The following is a 22,655-nucleotide window of genomic DNA, read 5'->3' as shown; positions in this document are numbered from 1 at the left end:
GACAAACAGACCCCTCAGTGGATTTCAGTGGAAAAGCTACGATCCTGATTCAAGTGGAAAAGCCTCTGATCCTGATCCAGTGGAAAAGACTCTTCAACCAGAAATTAGAGTGAGTACAACAAAGAAATTTTGTTAAAAGAGTTAAAGTAGAATTTCAGCTAAGATGGGACAGATATTTAGAAAACAGTCTGTTTCTGTTCAAGGAAAATGTTTAGAGAGCATTGTCAAAATTATGAAAAGCCAAGGTTTAATTATAAGTTTACAGCAAATCACTGAATTTTTACAAACTGTAAAGGACATATGTCCTTGTTTCTCTCTTGATAAGGAATTAGATCTAGATGAATGGAAATTGGTTGGAGAGGATCTTTGTCAATTCTATGATAAAAATGGGCCTAACTCAATAATTAATACATATAATGTAATACAATTGGCTATAAGAAGTTATTTAAGTGATAGAATGATGAAAAGGAAAGTACAGGAGGAAGAATTGCCAACTTTACTAGGTGAAAAGGAGGACGAATCAGATGAGAATGGAGTTAATTACAATTCTGAGTATGATACTTCACAGCAGGAGGAATTAAGTGATTCCACATCTCATGACCCTCCCCCGCAATTAACCGTTCATGGGTGGAACAAGGGGGAGGGAGGGAGACAGAAACACAGTCAACTTCTCCTGTAAAGCAGAATTTGACAAGATTAGAAAAAGCATTAATTAAAGCAAAAAATGAAGGAGAAGATATATCTGATTTTATAAATGCATATCCTGTGATTGAAGAGCTCAACTCCTCAGGTCAAAAAGAGAGAAAATACACTCCTTTTAATTTGGGACGCAATAGGCAAAAAGGAGCTGTTGTACAAATCACTTTTGACCAACTAGCTGGTGAAGGTCAGTATGCAGAGAGTTCAGAACAGATTTATTATCCCATAACAGTCTATGAGCAAATTTCTAAGGCTGCAATAAAAGCTTGGAATTCTCTCCCTGGACAGAAAGATGGAAATAATGCTTTCACAAAAATAGAGCAAGGTCCCAATGAAACTTTTGCAGATTTTGTGGGACGTTTACAAACAACTGTAATAAGAACCATTGGAGACAATGCAGCAACAGAAATAATGACTAAACATTTGGCTAAGGAAAATGCCAATGAGGTTTGCAAAAGAATTATATGGGGGCTAGACAAAGATGCTCCTTTAGAGGAAATCATAAGACGCTGTGCTACAGTGGGCACAAATGCTTATTATGCCCAGACTATGATGAACATGGAAAGACAAGGTCCTTCTTGGCAAAGGAATTCTAGAGAAACTCATCGATGTTTTCAGTGCAGAAAAATTGGACATTTGAGAGCTCATTGTAGATATGGAGATAGAGTGAGAAGACAGGGTGAGAGAAAACCCAAAACCCCATGTCCAAAATGTAACCGAGGCTTTCATTGGGCCTCTAAATGTATATTGACCCAGAGGAATGAGAGGCAAGGCCCAGCTCCAAAGTATCAATCAAAGGACAGGTGGGGCATGATAGCAGCTGAGGTTACACCCAGAGAGACTTTAGAAATTCAGAACTCTGATGTCATCAACCAACAGAAAAGCAATCAGGATTACAGTTGGGAAGAATACAGGCCTTTTAAGACAACAAGACAATATCCAATGCAAACAGCTCCAATGTAATTACCAGATGATGAGGAGAAATCCCAAAAGTGGTAAATAGAAGAGAATTAGATAGGTTAACTGCTTGGGGAAGAGGATCTGCTTATATTTCCACAGTTGGAAAAGGAATCATATGGCTAACAATGAGACTGTCAAAAGAACTTTAAAATCTTCAGCTTTCAGTTCCTGAAAAACCAGCAAGAATCACTGGATTCCCTGAGATGAAAAATTGTTGATGAGACTTTTTGCAGTACTTCAGAGCTTACAGGAATTATTAGATTCCTGGCACATGAACTCATGGACAATGGATTGCTTATGGACTATTTCTAGGACTTATGGACATGTGTAAATTTTCAGGTTGATTTATGTTGTTACATTACTACTAGCCTGTGTTATATTGCTATGTGCTTATGTAAATTATGTATAATGCCTCCCATATTGATGGATTTATGTATACCATGTATATCTGTTACAAAGTTCTGGCCATATTGATGGATTTATGTGTACCCCCTCAGAAACCCCCTATGTTTTAAAACAAAAGAAAGGGGGAGATGTTGGAATCCTTACTAACTGCTAACTAATTAGAGTTGATCTAATCTTACAAGAAGATGTTTTGGCAGAACCTGAAACTAGGTACTAAGTAGAACTAATCAATACAAGGCTTGTGTTCACACCTTTACTCATTGGAGTTCAATGAGTTCATACCTCCCTTGAAGCTCTTTGGGCCAAAGAGCACTATGGGAGAAAACCCATAATCCCTCTCTCTGGAAGGAGCATAAATAGGCCAATGGGCCAGTCGAAGAAGTTCTTAAGAGGAAGACCCTACAAGTCGAGATTTCACCGGAATGACATGAAGACTGGAGCTGGCTGGAAGCTGAAGAAAGCAGAGGCAGAGGCTGAAGGACCAGACCTTTGGATTTAAAGACATTTGGAGAGAGCTCTTGGAACCAAGCAGAGAGATAGGCCTCTAAGCTAACCGGGCTAATAAAAGATCTGAACTTTGATCACCTGGCTGTATTTTGAGAAGAAAAAGCTCACCACATTTTGGCGCCCGAACAGGGACTGATTCAGATCCATCTGAACTAGATCACAACATTTTGGCGTCCTGAACGTGGGACAAACAGACCCCTCAGTGGATTTCAGTGGAAAAGCTACGATCCTGATTCAAGTGGAAAAGCCTCTGATCCTGATCCAGTGGAAAAGACTCTTCAACCCAGAAATTAGAGTGAGTACAACAAAGAAATTTTGTTAAAAGAGTTAAAGTAGAATTTCAGCTAAGATGGGACAGATATTTAGAAAACAGTCTGTTTCTGTTCAAGGAAAATGTTTAGAGAGCATTGTCAAAATTATGAAAAGCCAAGGTTTAATTATAAGTTTACAGCAAATCACTGAATTTTTACAAACTGTAAAGGACATATGTCCTTGTTTCTTCTTGATAAGGAATTAGATCTAGATGAATGGAAATTGGTTGGAGAGGATCTTTGTCAATTCTATGATAAAAATGGCCTAACTCAATAATTAATACATATAATGTAATACAATTGGCTATAAGAAGTTATTTAAGTGATAGAATGATGAAAAGGAAAGTACAGGAGGAAGAATTGCCAACTTTACTAGGTGAAAAGGAGGACGAATCAGATGAGAATGGAGTTAATTACAATTCTGAGTATGATACTTCACAGCAGGAGGAATTAAGTGATTCCACATCTCATGACCCTCCCCCCGCAATTAACCGTTCATGGGTGGAACAAGGGGGAGGGAGGGAGACAGAAACACAGTCAACTTCTCCTGTAAAGCAGAATTTGACAAGATTAGAAAAAGCATTAATTAAAGCAAAAAATGAAGGAGAAGATATATCTGATTTTATAAATGCATATCCTGTGATTGAAGAGCTCAACTCCTCAGGTCAAAAAGAGAGAAAATACACTCTTTTAATTTGGGACGCAATAGGCAAAAAGGAGCTGTTGTACAAATCACTTTTGACCAACTAGCTGGTGAAGGTCAGTATGCAGAGAGTTCAGAACAGATTTATTATCCATAACAGTCTATGAGCAAATTTCTAAGGCTGCAATAAAAGCTTGGAATTCTCTCCCTGGACAGAAAGATGGAAATAATGCTTTCACAAAAATAGAGCAAGGTCCCAATGAAACTTTTGCAGATTTTGTGGGACGTTTACAAACAACTGTAATAAGAACCATTGGAGACAATGCAGCAACAGAAATAATGACTAAACATTTGGCTAAGGAAAATGCCAATGAGGTTTGCAAAAGAATTATATGGGGGCTAGACAAAGATGCTCCTTTAGAGGAAATCATAAGACGCTGTGCTACAGTGGGCACAAATGCTTATTATGCCCAGACTATGATGAACATGGAAAGACAAGGTCCTTCTTGGCAAAGGAATTCTAGAGAAACTCATCGATGTTTTCAGTGCAGAAAAATTGGACATTTGAGAGCTCATTGTAGATATGGAGATAGAGTGAGAAGACAGGGTGAGAGAAAACCCAAAACCCCATGTCCAAAATGTAACCGAGGCTTTCATTGGGCCTCTAAATGTATATTGACCCAGAGGAATGAGAGGCAAGGCCCAGCTCCAAAGTATCAATCAAAGGACAGGTGGGGCATGATAGCAGCTGAGGTTACACCCAGAGAGACTTTAGAAATTCAGAACTCTGATGTCATCAACCAACAGAAAAGCAATCAGGATTACAGTTGGGAAGAATACAGGCCTTTTAAGACAACAAGACAATATCCAATGCAAACAGCTCCAATGTAATTACCAGATGATGAGGAGAAATCCCAAAAGTGGTAAATAGAAGAGAATTAGATAGGTTAACTGCTTGGGGAAGAGGATCTGCTTATATTTCCACAGTTGGAAAAGGAATCATATGGCTAACAATGAGACTGTCAAAAGAACTTTAAAATCTTCAGCTTTCAGTTCCTGAAAACCAGCAAGAATCACTGGATTCCCTGAGATGAAAAATTGTTGATGAGACTTTTTGCAGTACTTCAGAGCTTACAGGAATTATTAGATTCCTGGCACATGAACTCATGGACAATGGATTGCTTATGGACTATTTCTAGGACTTATGGACATGTGTAAATTTTCAGGTTGATTTATGTTGTTACATTACTACTAGCCTGTGTTATATTGCTATGTGCTTATGTAAATTATGTATAATGCCTCCCATATTGATGGATTTATGTATACCATGTATATCTGTTACAAAGTTCTGGCCCATATTGATGGATTTATGTGTACCCCCTCAGAAACCCCCTATGTTTTAAAACAAAAGAAAGGGGGAGATGTTGGAATCCTTACTAACTGCTAACTAATTAGAGTTGATCTAATCTTACAAGAAGATGTTTTGGCAGAACCTGAAACTAGGTACTAAGTAGAACTAATCAATACAAGGCTTGTGTTAACACCTTTACTCATTGGAGTTCAATGAGTTCATACCTCCCTTGAAGCTCTTTGGGCCAAAGAGCACTATGGGAGAAAACCCATAATCCCTCTCTCTGGAAGGAGGATAAATAGGCCAATGGGCCAGTCGAAGGAGTGCTTCAGAGTGAAGACGCTACAAGTCGAGATTTCAGCGGAATGACATGAAGAGTTGGAGCTGGCTGGAGGCTGAAGAAAACTGAGGCAGAGGCTGAAGGACCAGACCTTTGGATTTGGTGACATTCGGAGAGAGCTCTTGGAACCAAGCAGAGAGATAGGCCTCTAAGCTAACCGGGCTAATAAAAGATCTGAACTTTGATCACCTGGCTGTATTTTGAGAAGAAAAAGCTCACCACAATTTTATACATTTAAAAAGCATTATTCTAAGAAGAGATACATAGACTTCACCAGAGAGCTTCCGGGAGGGTCTATGACACAACAAATTTAAGAAGTCTGAACTTTCTGGTCTCTAAAGTTTCTTACAGTTCTAAATGCTTTGACTGTCCTGTTTTATGACTCATTTTCTAAACCTCATCCTGTTACATCTGGAAACCGTTGATTCTTAATTTGGCTCTATTCTCTGTTTAACTATCTGGAAGAATAGATCATCATTTGATCTTACAAGCCATGTAAACCAAAAAGGATTTAATATATTTAACTACACAATTGGATGGGATCCCACGTTTGATATTAGTGTGACTTGTCTTAATAAAATCAAGCATATGAAAATTCATAGTTTATTAAAGAACAACTAAGAAGTTCTTCTTGATATTAAGGAAAGGCATTACAAAGCTATTGACATAAACATTTTCAGTACATCATTGCTTGCCTGAAATGAAGCAAACTTGGATGAGTATATCGGATCAGGATTTAGAAGGATTTGGGAAGGTTTGAGAACTGACAAAATGCAAGTGGAATAAAGTTTAGTACAGATTCAGGGGTATGGGGGAAGACTGTACAAATGGGACAATTGTAAGAGAATAATGTCCAGCAAGGTAATTCAACCACAGTAGCATTGAGATTTACCAAGCAAACACTACACGGGGAAGTGCGTGTCTATGTAGTACAGAGATTTATCAAGTAAATACTGTGTGTGTGTGTGTGTGTGTGTGTGTGTGTGTGTGTGTGTGTGTGTGTTGGAAATAGCAAAAGGTAACATTCTCATTATATTTGGTCCTGCTTAGCTTAATCTTATGTCTGAGGACTGTGTTCAGGTCTAGATCCCACAATTATATTTGATTTAATTAAATAAATATTAACATCTCTGGCAGTGGGAATACAACAACTCCCTCAAAAGAAGAAATAAGTTTAGGGGATGGGGATGATGATGATCATTCCATTGTGTGCATGCAGCTAAGATTATAAACACTTACTATGTATTGTATAATGGGAATAACAAAAATAAAACCATTCCTTCCCTCAAGGGAATTATGTTATATTATATTATATTATATTATATTATATTATGTTATGTTATGTTATGTTATGTTATGTTATGTTATGTTATATTATATTTGGAAGACAACATATATAGATTTTAAAAATCAAAAGTTATTTGAGAGGGAGGAAACTAGCAGCTGTAAAGGGGGAAGGTAAGATCAGAAAAAGCCTCATATAGGAGTTGATGCTTGTCAACAGAGTAACCAGATGGGAACATCCAGCAGAAGGAGAATGTGAGATAGGGAGTTCCAGAGGAGGATTAGAGCTGAACAGCAGAAAAGACAGAAACACACACATACACACAAAAAAACAGACAACAGAGATATGCATATATACAGAGACAGAGAAAAGGCACATAGCTATACGTAGCAGTAGTGATGGATAGTGTGGAAGCTGATGAAGTCACTTTAGGAGAGAAAGTATAGAGAACAGAAGAGGCCCCACAGTTTGGGGGCTAGGAGAATCAGCCAAGGAAATGGGATTCCGTAGACAGGCCAGAAATACCACAGAGAGCAAGGTCGCAGTAGCCAAAGGAGAGAACATTTAGAAGCAGCAGGACTTGGGAAATGACATTGGTTAAATCGGTTCAGAAACTTAGGAGAGAGCAACTTCATTAGAGTTGTGGAGTAGGAAGCCAAAGTAGAAGAATTTTAGAAGTTATGGTCAAGAAATGGAAAAGGAAGACTGGATTTCTCTTTGTAGGGATGTGTCAATGAAACGATGATAGCCAGCCTTTATCTGAGAGTCTATGAGAAGGCAGCTTGAGAAAAGAGAAGAGGATTAACGGGTTTTAAGTGGTTGAGGAGCTCACATTGCTCATCCTTAACAACTCCTCTCCTTTGTATACCCCATACCGGGATCATACTGGACTTCTCCCTGCTCATAAACGTGACTTATGTTCTTTTAGGGTTTGGGCTTCTCTCCTTCATTATAGCTAGAATTCTCTCCTGTCCCTCCTGTCCCTTGCCCTCATTGAAATCCTTACCAGTTTAAATACCCACTCTGCCAATACCCTTCCTGATCTCCCTAGTCAAAAATATTTTATCTCTTGGATCTAGCCATAATCCAGTCTTTCTTTGGCATCTGTGTTTTACTTTGTATTTTAATCATTTGTTTACATGTTTCTATAATCTCCCTAAACTCAAGGACCATATCTTATCTTTGTATACTCAGTACCTATTGCAGGGTTTTGCACACCAGATGCTTAATAAATGTGTATTGAAAGTGTTATTGGTAACTATTTCTAAGACAACACAGAGTCATTTTTGCCCTAATATTCAGTTGGCTTTCTGGTGTATATTCTAAAAACTACATACTCTCTAAGCAATGACTTGTTTAATAATACAGTGAAAAATTTAGTCACCATATATCTGTTTTATGAGCACAAATGTACTTTTGGACTTCAGAGTAAAGGAGCAAAATTAAATTTAGAGCTAATTGCTCAATTTGTATGAATTTTAAGTCCCTTTTAGAGACACAGTGTTTCTCCCAATCTTTTTTCTCTCTCCCTTAATCTTATTGTGGCCATCACCATTTCCTTGCCCAACCTTTGCCTTATTCCAAACTGGTACTTTGAGTAATTTGATTTTTTACACATTATAACATAATTTTTATGTGCTGAGGACAAAGTAATTTAAAGATTAAAGTCACAAATTGATACTTTAGTTGATTTGTTTTATATAAAATTTACCCAGATTTGGCTGATACTCTAACATCATTTAAAAGTAGGAAAATGTTTTTAAAATACAACTTCCAGAATGTTTAAAGTAAACTCAATCTTTTCAGCACTTCTTAAATTGACCTTAACTTCACCACACCATTAATGCAATTTTTCTGACAGAAAAAGATGTAATTCAACAATAATTTCACTGTCGTAAATTTTTTCCAGTGGCAAATATATGTATCATCTTTTTTTTTTGCTTCCATGAATGTTCTGCATTTATTAGAACCAACATGAGGAAAAATCTTTTCATATAAATCAGATAGGTTCCCATTTTTCTCCCTCAGGAGACCAGAATTATCATGATTAAATAACTTGGGGTCCTAAACATTAGCTAACTGTAGTGCTTAGAAGAGTAGGTCATGGAATACATTTTGAAATTGCATTAAAGATTGTGTGTGTGTGTGTGTGTGTGTGTGTGCTTGTGCATGCCCACCTGTAACTTAAAGTACAGGCAAAACATTCCTTTGGGTAACATGTAATATCTAAGAATATCCAGTCATATTTGAAAAGAATATATTCAAGCAGCTATATGAAGCTGCTTGACATGTTATATAGTGTGTAATAACTTAGTGGTAACTCATTTTGTGACAGAGCTCAACTCAGTTTTTTTTAAAGGTTGTTTCATTTTAAGTTGTGATATATAATCAATGACAATTGAATATATTATTGTCATCTGAAAAAATGACAGGCTAATTGTTTTTAAATGTAATTTTTGGAGGTTTTTTCCATTGTCATCATCCATAACTATTTTTATTGAATGTCCACTCTGTGGGATGTTATACAGAATGTGCTTGAAAATGGAATTCAGTAAAAAGAATCTTTCTGTAGCCTTAGGGAGTTGGGATTCTAACATGAATAACACATTGTTTAGGACACGCTGATTGGAACTGCCCAACTAGAAATTTGGTGTGATGAGAGCTTGCAATTATTGTTACTTTTATGAGTTCCTGTATATGTGTATGTATGTGTATATATATATCCAGTATATATTTTATCCCTTTAGTGTGGAGATGAGAAAACTTTATTTTCAAGTGAGAAACTCTACTAATGAAAAAAAAAATAAAACCCTCATTAAACAAAATTCAATTTCCCTTTTTCTTTTGAGAAAAATAGAAACCATCCTGCTTGCCTGCTTTATAAATTAGATTGTTCAATAACTGTGTCTAGTATGACTTCTTCAGGGATATGTGATTTTTTTTAATGTCATTACTCCCTCTGTCCATAGAGACCCAACCCATCCATGCTTAATTGAGGAGGTTGATGAGTTCCTCTACCCTAAAAAAATGCATCACCTTGTGGCAAACTTTCAAAGCCTTGAATGAGAGACTTTGTCTCCTCTGTTGCCATCACCTTGTGGCAAACTTTCAAAGCCTTGAATGAGAGACTTTGTCTCCTCTGTTGCCAGAATTCTACACAAAACCTTTATCACCAGATCTATCAGATCTACAGAGCTTGATGTACCCTTCAAGAATGAATGGTTCATTTCACGCTATTACACTGAGACATGAGAATAGGATTCTAAGATTCAATAAACAGCTAATTTGTTTTTTTAAAATTCTGTTCTGTAGCATAGTCACTTAAGGGATAAACACAGACAAAGCTTTAAGGTTCTCTAAAGATCCAAAAGAGTGAGAGAAATCAATCATGCTATTTTAGGGGATGGGTAGAAAGCAAAAAAGAGAAATAAAAGCTAAAGATTTCTTAAATGGCTAAACATTGACAGCATTTGCTGTTCATAAAGTTGAAAAATTGCTTTATTCTTGAAGTCTTTCCCTCATTTTCAATTGAAAACAAAAAATTAGTTCTCTGTTTCAGGGAATATATCAATGCATTTGGCAGTAGAAAAGATCTCATTTCTTGGAGTAGTATCTCTTTCTTGTGGCCTTTTAGGATATTATTTAAAAATTAAATTATTAGGGTTTTGGGGGAAAGGAGTTCAGTTTGCATAATTTGACTCCTCTCTGGGTACTTGTTTAAGGGCTGGATGAAATGAAGTGGAAGGCTAGAGATTCTATTCCCCCATTTTAGAGAAAGGAGAAGGAATAGATAGCAGAATAAAAACTGGTTTTCTACCCGATTCTTTTCCTCAAAGAAAGTCTGTCTTTAGCTTTTTACCATCCAAAGCCAACGTAATCCATAGTATTTCTAAGCGTTAGATAATTTTTCCCAATTTGACCGGATTCTAGCTTAGAAACTAAAACCAGAAATGAGCCCTTTTTGTTGAGTATTTATATATTCTTTCCACAAAATGATCTTCATTTCATCTACTTTAGTTATTAAGCCAGGTTTCATGGAAGAAAGTGATTTTTAGTGGCATGGTAGGAAGGTACAATTAAAGGTTAATATCTGGTTTAATGTTAGTACATGGAGAAGTCAAGTAAAGGGTAATTATTTAAAAAGAATTATGGGAGGACACCATCATTTATGTGTTTTGGGTAGTTACCTTGTCTTCTGTATAAGATTTGCAGTTCTGCAAAGCAATTTGGGCATTTTCCCACCGAAATAAAGCTTCTCTGTGCAGGTAGAACTATGACGTGTTATGTACTTCTTGTGAGTAACACAGATTTAACCTAGACTGGGTTTTTGGAAACATAAATATAGCTATTTTTTTTGGCAAATAAGCCCATAAGGAAGCTTTTTCTGTGTACACAAATAGATGAAAAAGTATTGAACCTTTGATCTTCATGAATATCTGTTGCTTGAATAATTTCTCTCTCCCCTTTCTCTCCAAATATAGTACATTGTGGAATGCCATGGAATTACTCTTCTTCCTCAGTTTTTGGGCATGTACCGGCTTAATGTTGATGGAGTGGAAATATACGTGATCGTCACAAGGAATGTGTTCAGCCACCGTTTATCTGTTTATAGGAAATATGATTTAAAGGTGAGAACCATCTTGTGATTTAAAGGTAGTTGTCATTCACTTTTTATTCAGTTTAACATTTATTAGACACATATATAAATCACAGTGCCAAGCTCTTGGGATGCAAAGACAAAAATTAATCTTTGCTGTGCCCTCAAAGGGGTTGTGTTCTTCATGAGTTCATCTCATCTTTTTTCAGTCCATAGTGTCAATAACAGCAATAAGTTAGCAAGCATTTATTAAACACCTGTTATATACAAACCCCATACTAAATATTGGAAGATATAAAGAAAGGCAACATCGTCCCAGTTCTCATGGAGCTGATAATTTGATAGGGAAGAAAACATTCAAACAGTTACATACAAACAAGATTATACAGAATGATTTGGACCTAATATCAAAGTGAAGACACTCTCCATAGTTTGGGTCAGAGACAGAGGAGTCTTTCCTATTTCAGAACAAAAAAAATCTAGAAAACTAGAATAATTAACCCTTGTGGATTCTACCTAAAGACATTTCTACAGTTATTCGTGTATGAACAAAGTGCAGTTTGGATTGGAAAGGGAAGGCAGCAAGCATTTTTAAGTGCTTTTTAATATGTCAGACAGTATGCTAAACATTATAAATATTCCCTCATTGATCCTCACAACAACCTAGGGAAGAAGGTTGCTATTATTATCTTCATTTTATAATGTTGAGGAAACTGAGGCAGACAAATATTAAATGACTTGTCAAGGTCCATCCACACAACTATTAACTGCCTAACACTGGATCTGAATTCAGATCTTCTTAACTCCAAGCCCAGCAATCTATCTACTACAATACTAGTGGGAAAGATGCTTGCTAAATTAGAATAGATGCAAAGGGATGGAAATGAAATAAATTTGAATTTAATTCTGAATCTTAATTTTAAAAATAATATTTCATTAAGATTAGGAGGTAGCAGGTAATAGGGGCTTAATTATATCTTCATCTTTTAGAAAGCTCTATGGAAAGCCAGGTGGCACTGTGCATAGAGATTGCAAGGTGTGGAGTGAAGAAGATTCATATTCCTGAATTCACTAGCTGTGCGACCCTGGAAAAAGTCACTTTACCCTTTTTTGTCTCCAATGCCTTATCTGTAGAATGAGCTAGAGAAGGAAATGACAAAACATTCTAGTATCTTTGCCAAAACGATCCCAAATGGATCACAAAGAGTTGGACACAAATGGAAAGATTAACAACAACAAATGGAAAGCTAGTGTTCATTTTCACTAGTCTGCTTATGCGTGCTCTCTCTCCCTTTGTGTATGCATGTACACACACACACTTATGATTGAGATTCCCAATTCTGTCATCCCTTTTTATAGGTAGAATATCTGTGTTGTTTATTTAGTTTCTGGAAATATTTGATTCTGGCCCTGTTTTCTTAAATGGGATAGCTTGCACACATTGTCATAGCTTGTGACATATGATGGAAACATTTAATTTTACTTATATCTTTTCATCATTTTTCATTGGACATTTGTTAAAATTTGACTGAGTTGTCTTCCAGACACCTGATTTGCAGCTACTTGGAAATGAGGCTTCAATGAGAATCAAAAACCGTGTTATGTTTGAGGGAGGAAAGGAAAAACTAAAAACATTTGGTTAGATAGCTTGGGATATAGAGTGTAAGGAAACATTTTCCCCTGTGTCTAATATTATCAGCTTTGTTCAGCTGTTAAGAGTACCCTTTAAAAACATTCGACTTAGAAATATTAATTGTTGGGAATTAGGGTGTAAGGGGAGACATTCATGACATATGTAGAAATCCCTAAAGGGAGAAGAAGTGCTATGCCATTGCATCTGGATTTTTGGCTGTGTGTAAAAAGCCAGGCTGATGTTGCAATAGTTGCAATGGCTGCAAGATATGTTTGCTTTCTTCCCTCCCTCTCCTTCCTTGCATAAACACTAGGCTCTTGGACCATTGCATAGTTCTTTCAGATGACCAGCGATCCCAGGAAAATGAGAACCATGGAGTTAGAGACTTGACAGTTGCTGGTTTCATAATCACATGGTTCCAGTGTACTCTTGGGGGAATTATGGTGGCTCTTCACTTCCTTCTCTGAAACAGACCTTTTTTATCAGGTGGACCCAACTGTTTAAATGGTAGCTAGTATTTGAATAATTGTTTAAATTAGTCTCGAAAGCATCATGGCTTAGTGGATGGAAAGATGGTGTCAGGAGTCAGGAAGACTGAATTTGAATTCTTTCTCTGACAATACATAAGCTGGGTGTCCCTTGACAAGTCATTTGACTTATTAATGTTCTGGACAATTCCTGAAGGAAGAATGAGAGTCCCTGGTGTGGGTTTCTTTAATTTGCTTCCCAACAAAAGGTGCGTGAGTGCTGATCATGGAATTCTCTGCACCAATGAAATCACAGATCAGGTTTAAAAAAAAAAGGAGGGGGGGCAAACTGGAGACCACTTCGATAACTCATGTTGAAAACAAAATTTCTCGGACAATAATGAAGTTTTCCATGGCCACAAGTTTAGATTTAGAGAAAGACAAGAAATCAACGCTCGTCCCTAGGATATGGAGCCTTCTCTCAGCTCTCTCGTGAAACAGAGCAGGTGAAATGACAGCGGCCTCCTCATAATTAGCATGTGATCCTTATGACCGCTCTGGGAGATGGTGCTGTGATTTACCCCATCTGACAAATGGCTAGGCTGAGAGTCAGGTTTTCCTGTTTGTAGGTCCGGCCGTCGGCCCCTTCTCCCTCCCGGCACCAGATCCTTTCCTCCAGTCCTTAGTGACCTCAGGCTCAGCTTCCTGCTGGCCATCGTCCTGAGGTCGGGCCTCCATCAGGAAGAGCCCCGGGGCCCAGCTCCCCCTTTGCTCGGATCCTTTGGTTTGGGGGGTCCGCCATCCCTTGGGAAGACAAGACGGCTGTGGGGAGTGAAGGGGGTGCACACCTCCTACTGAGCGCACGCCGATCTCCCCCTGCCCGGAGGTTCTGATTCCAGATAACTGCTCAGAAGCAAAAACATGATCGGTGCCAGCTGTGATAAAAACGAGTGAGGGGCCGAACTGCTTTCACCAACGGGAACGAGAAAGAAAAACTAGCAGGTGCTTCTGACGCAGAGGAAGCTGAAGGATGAGCACAAGTGAGGGGGGAATGTGGGAGCACAGGCTTTCCCAAAGTTGGGTCCGGGTGCAATCCCTGAGATCCGGGGGAAGCTTCATGGCAGAGTCAGAGACACCTCTTGACAACACCCTTTGGGAATACTGGAATAGTCCACAGCCCATTTTACAGATGAGGAAACTGAGGCAAGCAGGGCGAAGTGACTTGGATGGGGTCACACAGCTGGTAATTGTCTCACTGCCACCAAGCCCAGCACTCTGTGCACCACGGTGCCACGTGGCAGAGCATCCAGGCAGCCACCCCAGAGCCCTCAGAAGCCCCCTGCTGGGCCCGGGCCCTCTCCCACCTCTGGCAACTAGTGTCTGTGCCACCGGGGGCGAGTCACTCCACCACAGCAGCCGAGGGGGCCTCCGAGTCCCTTCTGGGTACCCGGGCCGTGGCGTCGAGGGGCCTTCGGGACAGACAGCGACGTGTCCGGGTCTAGAAATCTCGTTTCCCACCGCGCCTCCCCTGCCCCCACCAAACAGAGATGTCCTGAGAAGAGCAGAGGCCCGGAACCCTGACCCGGCTCCTGACTTCCTCGTCGGCTCAGGCCCGAGTCGGGCCAAAGAACCCAGCCCGCAGCCGGGGCAGCCCGACCGTGAGAGGGCCCAGTCAGCGGGTGCGGGAGCGAGATTTGTGGTTGGGACGGCTCGTGGGCAGAGCACGGGCTCCCCCAGACACTTGCCGGACAGATCCCTCAGTCTTGGTCTGTCTCAGCTGTGAAATGGGGACGATGACGGTAGCCGCCTCCCAGTTAGGAACACCTCGGAAGCATTCGGCAGTCATTAGTGCACTTTATAAATGCTAGCTGTTGTTATTAGCTGATTAGGCGAGGGAGGAAAGCACAAGGAAAACAAGTCTCAGTCTCAGGAAGGTTTGGGGGAGGTGTGGGAATGACCTGAGAGAGAAGAGTACAAAGAAAACAAAGTGACTGGGCCAAGAGGTAGAGATTTGTGCATAATTTGTCCATAAGCCACAAACTTTCATCCAGCAACTTCCCTTCAAACCAGATCTCAGGTCTCAGTGGGTGAGGTCATCCCACGCCCCACCCACCCCAAGGTTTCCCAGGTTACCTCCAGGCCCTGCTCACACACAGAGAATGATATTAGGGAGCATGACCCTGTTCTAAAATGTGGACGTGGATTGCCATTGTACATGCTTTCATATACTTTTTCTTTTTCAGGGTTCTACTGTGGCTAGAGAAGCTAGTGACAAAGAAAAGGTACAGTAATGTTATAGTTTTGTTGTTTGATTTTTTTTTTTTCCCTTCAGTTCCTACCTGGTAGTGTGTCTGAGAATGGGTGAAATTATTCATTATATCCATCTGGCCAATTTCCTTCAATTCCCTTAGCCTTGACTCCTTCCTTCCTTCCTTTTTTTTTCCTTCCTGCCTTCCTCTTTCCTCCTTCCTTCCCTCTCCTTCCTCCTTCCTTCCCTTTCCTTCCTTCCTCTCTCCCTTTCTTTCCTTCCTTCCTTCTTCCATCTCTTTGCTCCCTTCCTTTCTTTCCTCCCTTTCTTTCTCTTTCTTTCTTCTTTCCTTTCTTTCTCATTCTTTCCTTCTTTCTTTCCCTCTTTCCTTCCTTTCTTCTTTGCCTTCTTCATTTTTTCTCTCTCTCTCCCTTTCTCCTCTTTCTTCTGTTTCTCTCTCTTCCATTATCATACTTTTTCTTCTCCCCCTTCAGCTGTTAGTAGTGAAAGGCATATTATGGAACAGAGCCTGGGATCCCATTACATCACTGCATTACTGAGGAATGAGATTGGTATTAACTTGTAAGGTATTGGAAAAGCAGAATCTCCTATTCAACATGCAAAGTGCTGATGAAAGCATTGACAGGGACAGCCCAAAGCCATGTGATGAAGAGAAAACTAGATGGAGAGTCACGTGGGCAGAGCTCCAGCCTTAACTCCATTGTTATCTAGGGATGTGATCCTGGGCTAATGCCTTCTATCTTCTATAAAATAATTAAACTAGATGTTCTATAATTACCCTTCCAACTCTAATCTTCCATAATTCTGTAACATTAAAATACATATATTTTTCTTTGTTTAAAAAATTGGATGACCACAGACATTTTTGTTTGTTTCCTCCTCCTCCACCAAGGTAAATTAATAATAATAACTGACATTTAGACACTATGTGTCAGGAACTACTCTAAGAGCTTTACAATTTTTATCTCATTTGATCTTTCTTTACCCTATCCCCAAGAGGTAGATGCTTTTATTATCCCTGTTTTATAAATGAGGAAACTGAGACAAAGAGGGATTTTAAGTGACTTACCAGGATCACATAACTAGTAAGTATATGAAGCTGGATTTGAAGTCAGGTTTCCTGACTCCATGCCTGGAACTCTATCCACTGAACTATTTAATTGCCTTCTACCATTTTTCACTTAAAGCTATATTGCAACATCGGCTTTTTAATACTTCATCCAAATGCTAAGCATAAACTTGTGTTTTCCTTAATATATTCCTTCTGAAAAATATCAGTCATCATATGATTTTAGAGGGTCTAAATTCATCATTCTGGTGACTTTCCAGTAGGGACCCCTCTTTGGTATTTTGTTTCAGTGGGTGCCTTTGTTACTGTGTCTGTACCCTATTATCTTCCTGTGACAATCATGCTGACAGCTCCAACATGCCCAAGAAAGACAAACTTTTTTGACCGCAGGCTCCCATACTCCTCTGAGCAAGTATTGCTAACAGGCCTCTCCTGACTCAAGATTTTGCTTTTTAAACCCATGAGAAATCCAGAAGTGTGGTGGGATTTTCTTCCCTTTCTCTTTCTCCCAAGGTGGGGAGGGGATGCCTGGACAGTTAAGGTCTATGAGTACTTCTCAGCCTTTTGACAAACATGCCATCCTGACTAGCAGCTGCTGAAGAAGAATTGGGTCCATCAGGACACTAGGATTGTCTGTGTCATTTCTCCTCTTTTTCTTCAGTTTATCAAGTCTCTCAAAACCACAGCAGGAACTGCCATATCTTGCCTCAGGTCCATCCATTTTGATTTCTTAGGTTCTGTCAATAGATGACTGGTCTCTTAAACCAGAAAAATAATATGTTCCTTTGCTTTGAAAGGGGAACAAGTGCTAAGGGAGAAGAGAAAGGAACAAACACTTGTCTTTCAGCATAGTTTGAATGTTTCATCTGAAGCAGGATGTTCAAAGATACAATTACCACTTTGTAGTCAGGAGGTTTTATGGGTCCTAATCCCATATATGTGCTCTGGGTAGAAGAAGGGACTGGGTGGAGCATTAGAAAATGTATTGTCCGGGCTAGCTTTCTGGAGGACAGGTCTTGGTCTCAGCAGGCTAGTCACCACAAGGATGGTCAGGAATAGAGTCTAAAATCTTTATTGTCTCCTTTACAGTCTGTTCACTCTGACCGACTGACCCAGTCCCCAGTTCTCTCAGCTTTTAAATACCCTATTGCAATTACATCATTACAGCGTACTGAGTACGTGTGAACTAGAGAGCCATTACATCACCATGCTAAGTACTAAGTATATGTGAACTAGAGAACCATCATCTCCTCAATTCCACCGAGTTAACACCTTGTTGTAAGTATTCTTGTTTCAATTATACTTCTCCAGAGTTCCGGCCCTCTACAGGAAAATGTGATTTAAAAGCTAGCTTCAGAGTTAAGAAGAAGGGTTCAAATCTTGCCTTTATTTATTGATTGTGTGTGACCTTGGGCAAGTTGTTTTACCTCTCCCTGCCCTGGGCAAATCCCTAACACTGAAAGTTGCAGAACAGAGACCAGTTCCCTTTGCCAATGAAATCACAAGTCTGATCCAGAATATATAAATATGGCACTGTTCATGTGAAATTATGAGGACTACAGCTCTCTCCTTGGTAGGCTCAGAATTCATGCATTAGTGCATAAAGTTTCCCCTTTTCCGTTAGTTCCCTTATCTCATAGAGAATAAAAAATAATATCTAAGATTTTCCCAAGAAAAATCCCAGGCTTGTAGGAATTATCTCCACCACCGCCATCTTAGTGCCTCCATTTTGTTTTCATATTAGAACAGAGTAGTCTGAGTTTTACAGGGGCTATAGTACGTATCCAAAGGATTGCCTTTTAGGCTTTGAAATCACCATGGCTGCTCCAGAAATAGTACAGATCTCAGAAGATAGGTAGTCTTGAGATTATCCTTCTATCCTTCTTTGGCTAGGAAACTTCAAAGCTCTTTCTCTCTCTAGAACCTCTTATCCTGGGCTGCTGTTTCTCAGGACTGAAGGGAGATCTTCATTCTGAACATCTTCTTTTAAGATTCAGCCAAAAGCAGAGTGGCTGATGGGAGTTATCCAAGAATACCCCAGGACTAGCCTCCATTGTAGTACTCTCCTTACCAAACACTTCAGCATCCTTTTGTGAGAAGGGGTCTGATTTTATGGCGTTTTATAGCATTTGACTTTGCAGCCAACTTTGCTAGAAATCTTGTATGCTCTAAAGTGAGGGCAGCTAGACTGAGACATCTTCCTTTAGTTACTTCAGTGTGGAATTAATCTGTCATTCTAAACTAGTTTCTTTTTGTAATTTCTCATTAAACTTTTTGGTGATAGCTATTTGTATACAAGTCTTATCTCCTTGACTAATCAGCAGGTAATGTGTTTATTCTGCTCACTTTGTGTCTCCTGTAGTCTCTAATATTGCATGTGGAACCTACTGGGCACTGTCAGTTTTTTTAAATTAAAAACTTAATCCTAGATTTTTGGACCTAAAGAGAACATTAGAAACTCTACTAGAGTGTGTGTGTGAACAGATAAGCCCCACATTTTACAGATGAGGAAACAAAGGTCCAAAGATTTCAAGCATCTTGTCCAATGTAAAAAAGCTATTGCTTTTGAGTATTTGAAACTATATTTATCACAAAATTGCCCACATAAATAAAAATTGTAATGATATGTCATTTTCAGGTTTGCCAAATGCTTTCCAAATACAATCTCATGTAGGTACTGTTATCCCCATTTTATACATGAAGAATCAGAAAAGGATGAAAAAAGGTGAAAATCTTTTTACCAAAAACATGGATTCATGAGAATAATAAACCCACCAACCCCCCTCAAAAAAAATACCCGGGAGAAAATATTAATCAATTCAAACTTGTTTTAGAAAAAACTAATTCTGGGTTGTCATTTTTTAACAGTAAACTAGCATTTTGGTACCATGTAGGCAATGCAACTGATTTGTGGGTGAGGGAGGAAAAAATTAAATTCCTTTTATTTTTCTAATTGAAAATTTTTTATACATTAACACATTGTACCTCATTTCATATTATTACATTGATATAATCTAGTTATATTAATAAAATTAATATTAATGTTATTAACATTATGCATCTTTTATATATTAACGTATACATTAGGCAACATTAATAAGGATATTCTTTGTACTGCAAAAAACATCTAAATTTGGAAAGCAGAGGATGAATGTTTTGAAGGTTATAAGAAATAGCAATATGAGCTTTGGTATTATTTTTATTTTAATATTGTGGTCATTTACTTGTAATTTTGAAATAAACATATCTACTTGAAGATATCTGCAAGTACAACCAAAATATTTAAAAGTAGCAGCAGCTAAACCATTCATGATGCTAAATGATTAATGGGAATTTTGAGAAGACCTTCATGTTTTGAATTGCATTTGAAAGCATTGACAGTGTCTTTCACTTTTCTTCTACATACTGATTTTCAGATTAATCATGAAGCATCTATTTGGTGTTAAGTGTTGTGTTTAGGGAAACACAGAGATTAATGAGACATTTATCCTACTCTGTTCTTGTCTCCTGATCAATATTCCTGACCCCCTAAAGCAGCATCATTTCTCTGTCCCCACAAGTAAGATAGAAAGCTCACCAAAATATAACTTGCTGACTGGGATTTGTTTATGTGAATCATTTTTTCCCCTTTTTGCTTTGGGGCTGCTAAAACACAAAATAAAGCTCTACTCAAGAAAACCAGGCTCTATTTTAATTACTGTTCCACCGTATACTCTACCGAATTTATTGTCATGAATTTTTCATAGCAAGCCTCTGTGGCAGTGACTTAATTAGTCCTTGGAAATCTTCTTGGTTCTCATTTCTTTCCAATCATTACAACTGTTTCATGACCCAGTACTTTTAACTTGTTGATGACAAGTTCAGAAACTGTCATTTCAAATATTTGGTGATACTGATGTAGACAAGCCCCATCCCAGCCATTTCCACTTGACACGTCATTAGTGTGATTTGCATTAGCATAAGAATAAAAGGGAAGCTGATGAAAATAAAGAAGTGATATTTCAACAATGCAGAGATCACTTTCGTGGCAACAAGTATCAGAACTTGCATGTACAGATGTCTTGTATTAATTTTTTTTTTAAAGGCAAGTGTAGAGTGTTTTTTTTTTTTAACAGTTGTCAAATTCTGACAGCTGCTTTGACTTGTTTTATTCTTTTAATTCTTTTCTTTTTAATGGAAGGGCATCTTCCATTCATGGCTCTAGCAGTTTAGCCCCCTCTAAATGAGACAGGGAAATGCGTCGCTCCCCGGTGGTCGATCTTTTCACAGTTGCGCTGCCATTCCAATGTGACATCAAATTAGTAATTATAGCTGAGCGGACTTCTTTTTACAAATGACAGTGTTAGCGTGCTGCCAGCCAGCTAGCAGCTCAGCAGGGGAGCCAGGCAAGTAAAAAAGAAAACATAACTGGACTCACTTGATTTCTGGGAGATTTGACCCGCTGTTTAAAAAAAAAAAAAAAAAAGGCCATGTTCTCAGGGGTTTAGACAAACAAGCTTTCTCTTCATCTTCTACCGTGGCTTTTCTCAAAATAATATCCGATTTTATTAGGTAAAATAAAAGCCATAATAAAGTCCCAGTGTCACATTAAGAAAGTTCTTTTGAACGGATAACCAACAACCTAGAACCCATTTGAAAGAAACCAGCTGCCCCCAAATTGGCATATATCAGCAATAATCATTGTTGACACTTTCCGAATAGGTTTAAAAAATGCCTTGTCGATTCTTATGCATCGTAAATTGTGCCAGCGATTAAAGGACTGTCAGGCTCTGACATTTTACCTATTACTGTCTGAAGGTTACAGGAGAATTAGTGGCTAATAGCATTACAGCTAACAACACTTTCCTAAACCAGTTTTCGGCATTTCTTTTGTGCTCCTTAAATTGTAACAAATTATAATTAATTACTACCTTTATCTGATTCTTTGGACTGCCACTGAAGCCAAGGTAACAAGGATGGCAGTCTCTGGGGCACAATAGCACAGCAGTGGATCCTTGGGATCTTTCTTTCTCTATCAGTTAAAAAGCATTTCACATTTCCCTGTCAGTGGATGATTAGTTAAAGGGAAACTGTCAGGTTTCATAGTCCTAAATCCAACCTAAACCGTTTGGGGTTTTTTGTGTTTTTTTTCCCCTTTCTTATTCTCTGACTTTACATTCCTGCAAAGATAGAACTCCTTGCCAGCTGGTCAGTAAAAGCACCTAGTGTTGCTGCTTGGAGTTTTTAGATAGATAATCCTTCCCAGAATCCCCTGCCTAACCCAGTCCTTCATTCACCAAAGATTTGTGTTAAGCTTCTATTATAGATGAACACTGTGCTAGGGAGGGAGGATGTGATGACTGCCCTCGAGGAGTTTAAATTCTCTGGGAGCCACACACCTCTTTTACTGTCCTAAGTTGGAGACAAATACTAGTAATGTTCATCGGTTGCTTAAGACTGTTAAGATTCAGTTTGTTTTCAAAGGGCAATCCCCTGGAAAGCTGTTTTTAATTGGAGGGTGGAAAGGCCCCGTGAAGTGAACCTCATTGTCAAGACAGAGCTGACGTATAATCAATCAGTCCACAAGCATTTATTAAGCGCTTGCTCTGTAGATACAAAGAAATCACCAGAAGGTGAGAAGAAGCGCTCCTGCATTCCACTTTCAGATTTGCAGGATTGATTCCCAGAATTTTTACTCAGGGAGGTCGGAATGAGGGGGGAAGCAGAAGGAATGTTGAATGTATCCCCCAGTTTTGCGTCCAGATGGTACCACATGGGAGCGATATTTATCAAACCAGCCTGCATCGTTGTGGGATCCCACTGCTAAAATGGAAAACGGTGTCATCATTAAGAATTGCATAAGCAGAGGTGTCCTACACTCTGTAATTCTACAGCTTACAGCAGTGGTTCTCAAAGTATGGTCGAGAGAATCCTGGGGATCTCTGAAACCCTTTTAGAGGGTCTACAAATTCAAAACTAGTTTTTATTTCCAATATGGCAAATGTCTATAAATATAATCCAGATAAACAAAAATGCTTTGGAGAGATCCTCAATCATTTTTAATAGGATAAAGATACTGAAAACAAAAGTTTGAGAACCACTGGACAGTAACCAAACCTGGTGGAGCTCCCTTGGCTAGC

At 38.7% G+C, this 22,655-nt stretch overlaps 1 protein-coding gene across 1 annotated transcript in view; it reads left to right on the top strand.

Moving 5' to 3' along the window:
- The window catches only part of PIP4K2A (phosphatidylinositol-5-phosphate 4-kinase type 2 alpha), a 208,070-nt gene that overhangs the window by 160,196 nt on the left and 25,219 nt on the right, over positions 1-22,655 (top strand). The window contains exons 5-6 of the mRNA XM_051961622.1: positions 10,983-11,129; positions 15,442-15,480. Coding sequence (XP_051817582.1) covers positions 10,983-11,129; positions 15,442-15,480 — 186 coding nt within the window. The remainder of the gene's footprint in view (positions 1-10,982; positions 11,130-15,441; positions 15,481-22,655) is intronic.

The sequence above is a fragment of the Antechinus flavipes genome, chromosome 5 (genome assembly GCF_016432865.1).
Source record: "Antechinus flavipes isolate AdamAnt ecotype Samford, QLD, Australia chromosome 5, AdamAnt_v2, whole genome shotgun sequence".
In the NCBI taxonomy this organism is placed as follows: domain Eukaryota; kingdom Metazoa; phylum Chordata; class Mammalia; order Dasyuromorphia; family Dasyuridae; genus Antechinus; species Antechinus flavipes.
Note: the sequence above shows the minus strand (reverse complement) of the source record. Positions and strands in the feature narration are given on the sequence as shown.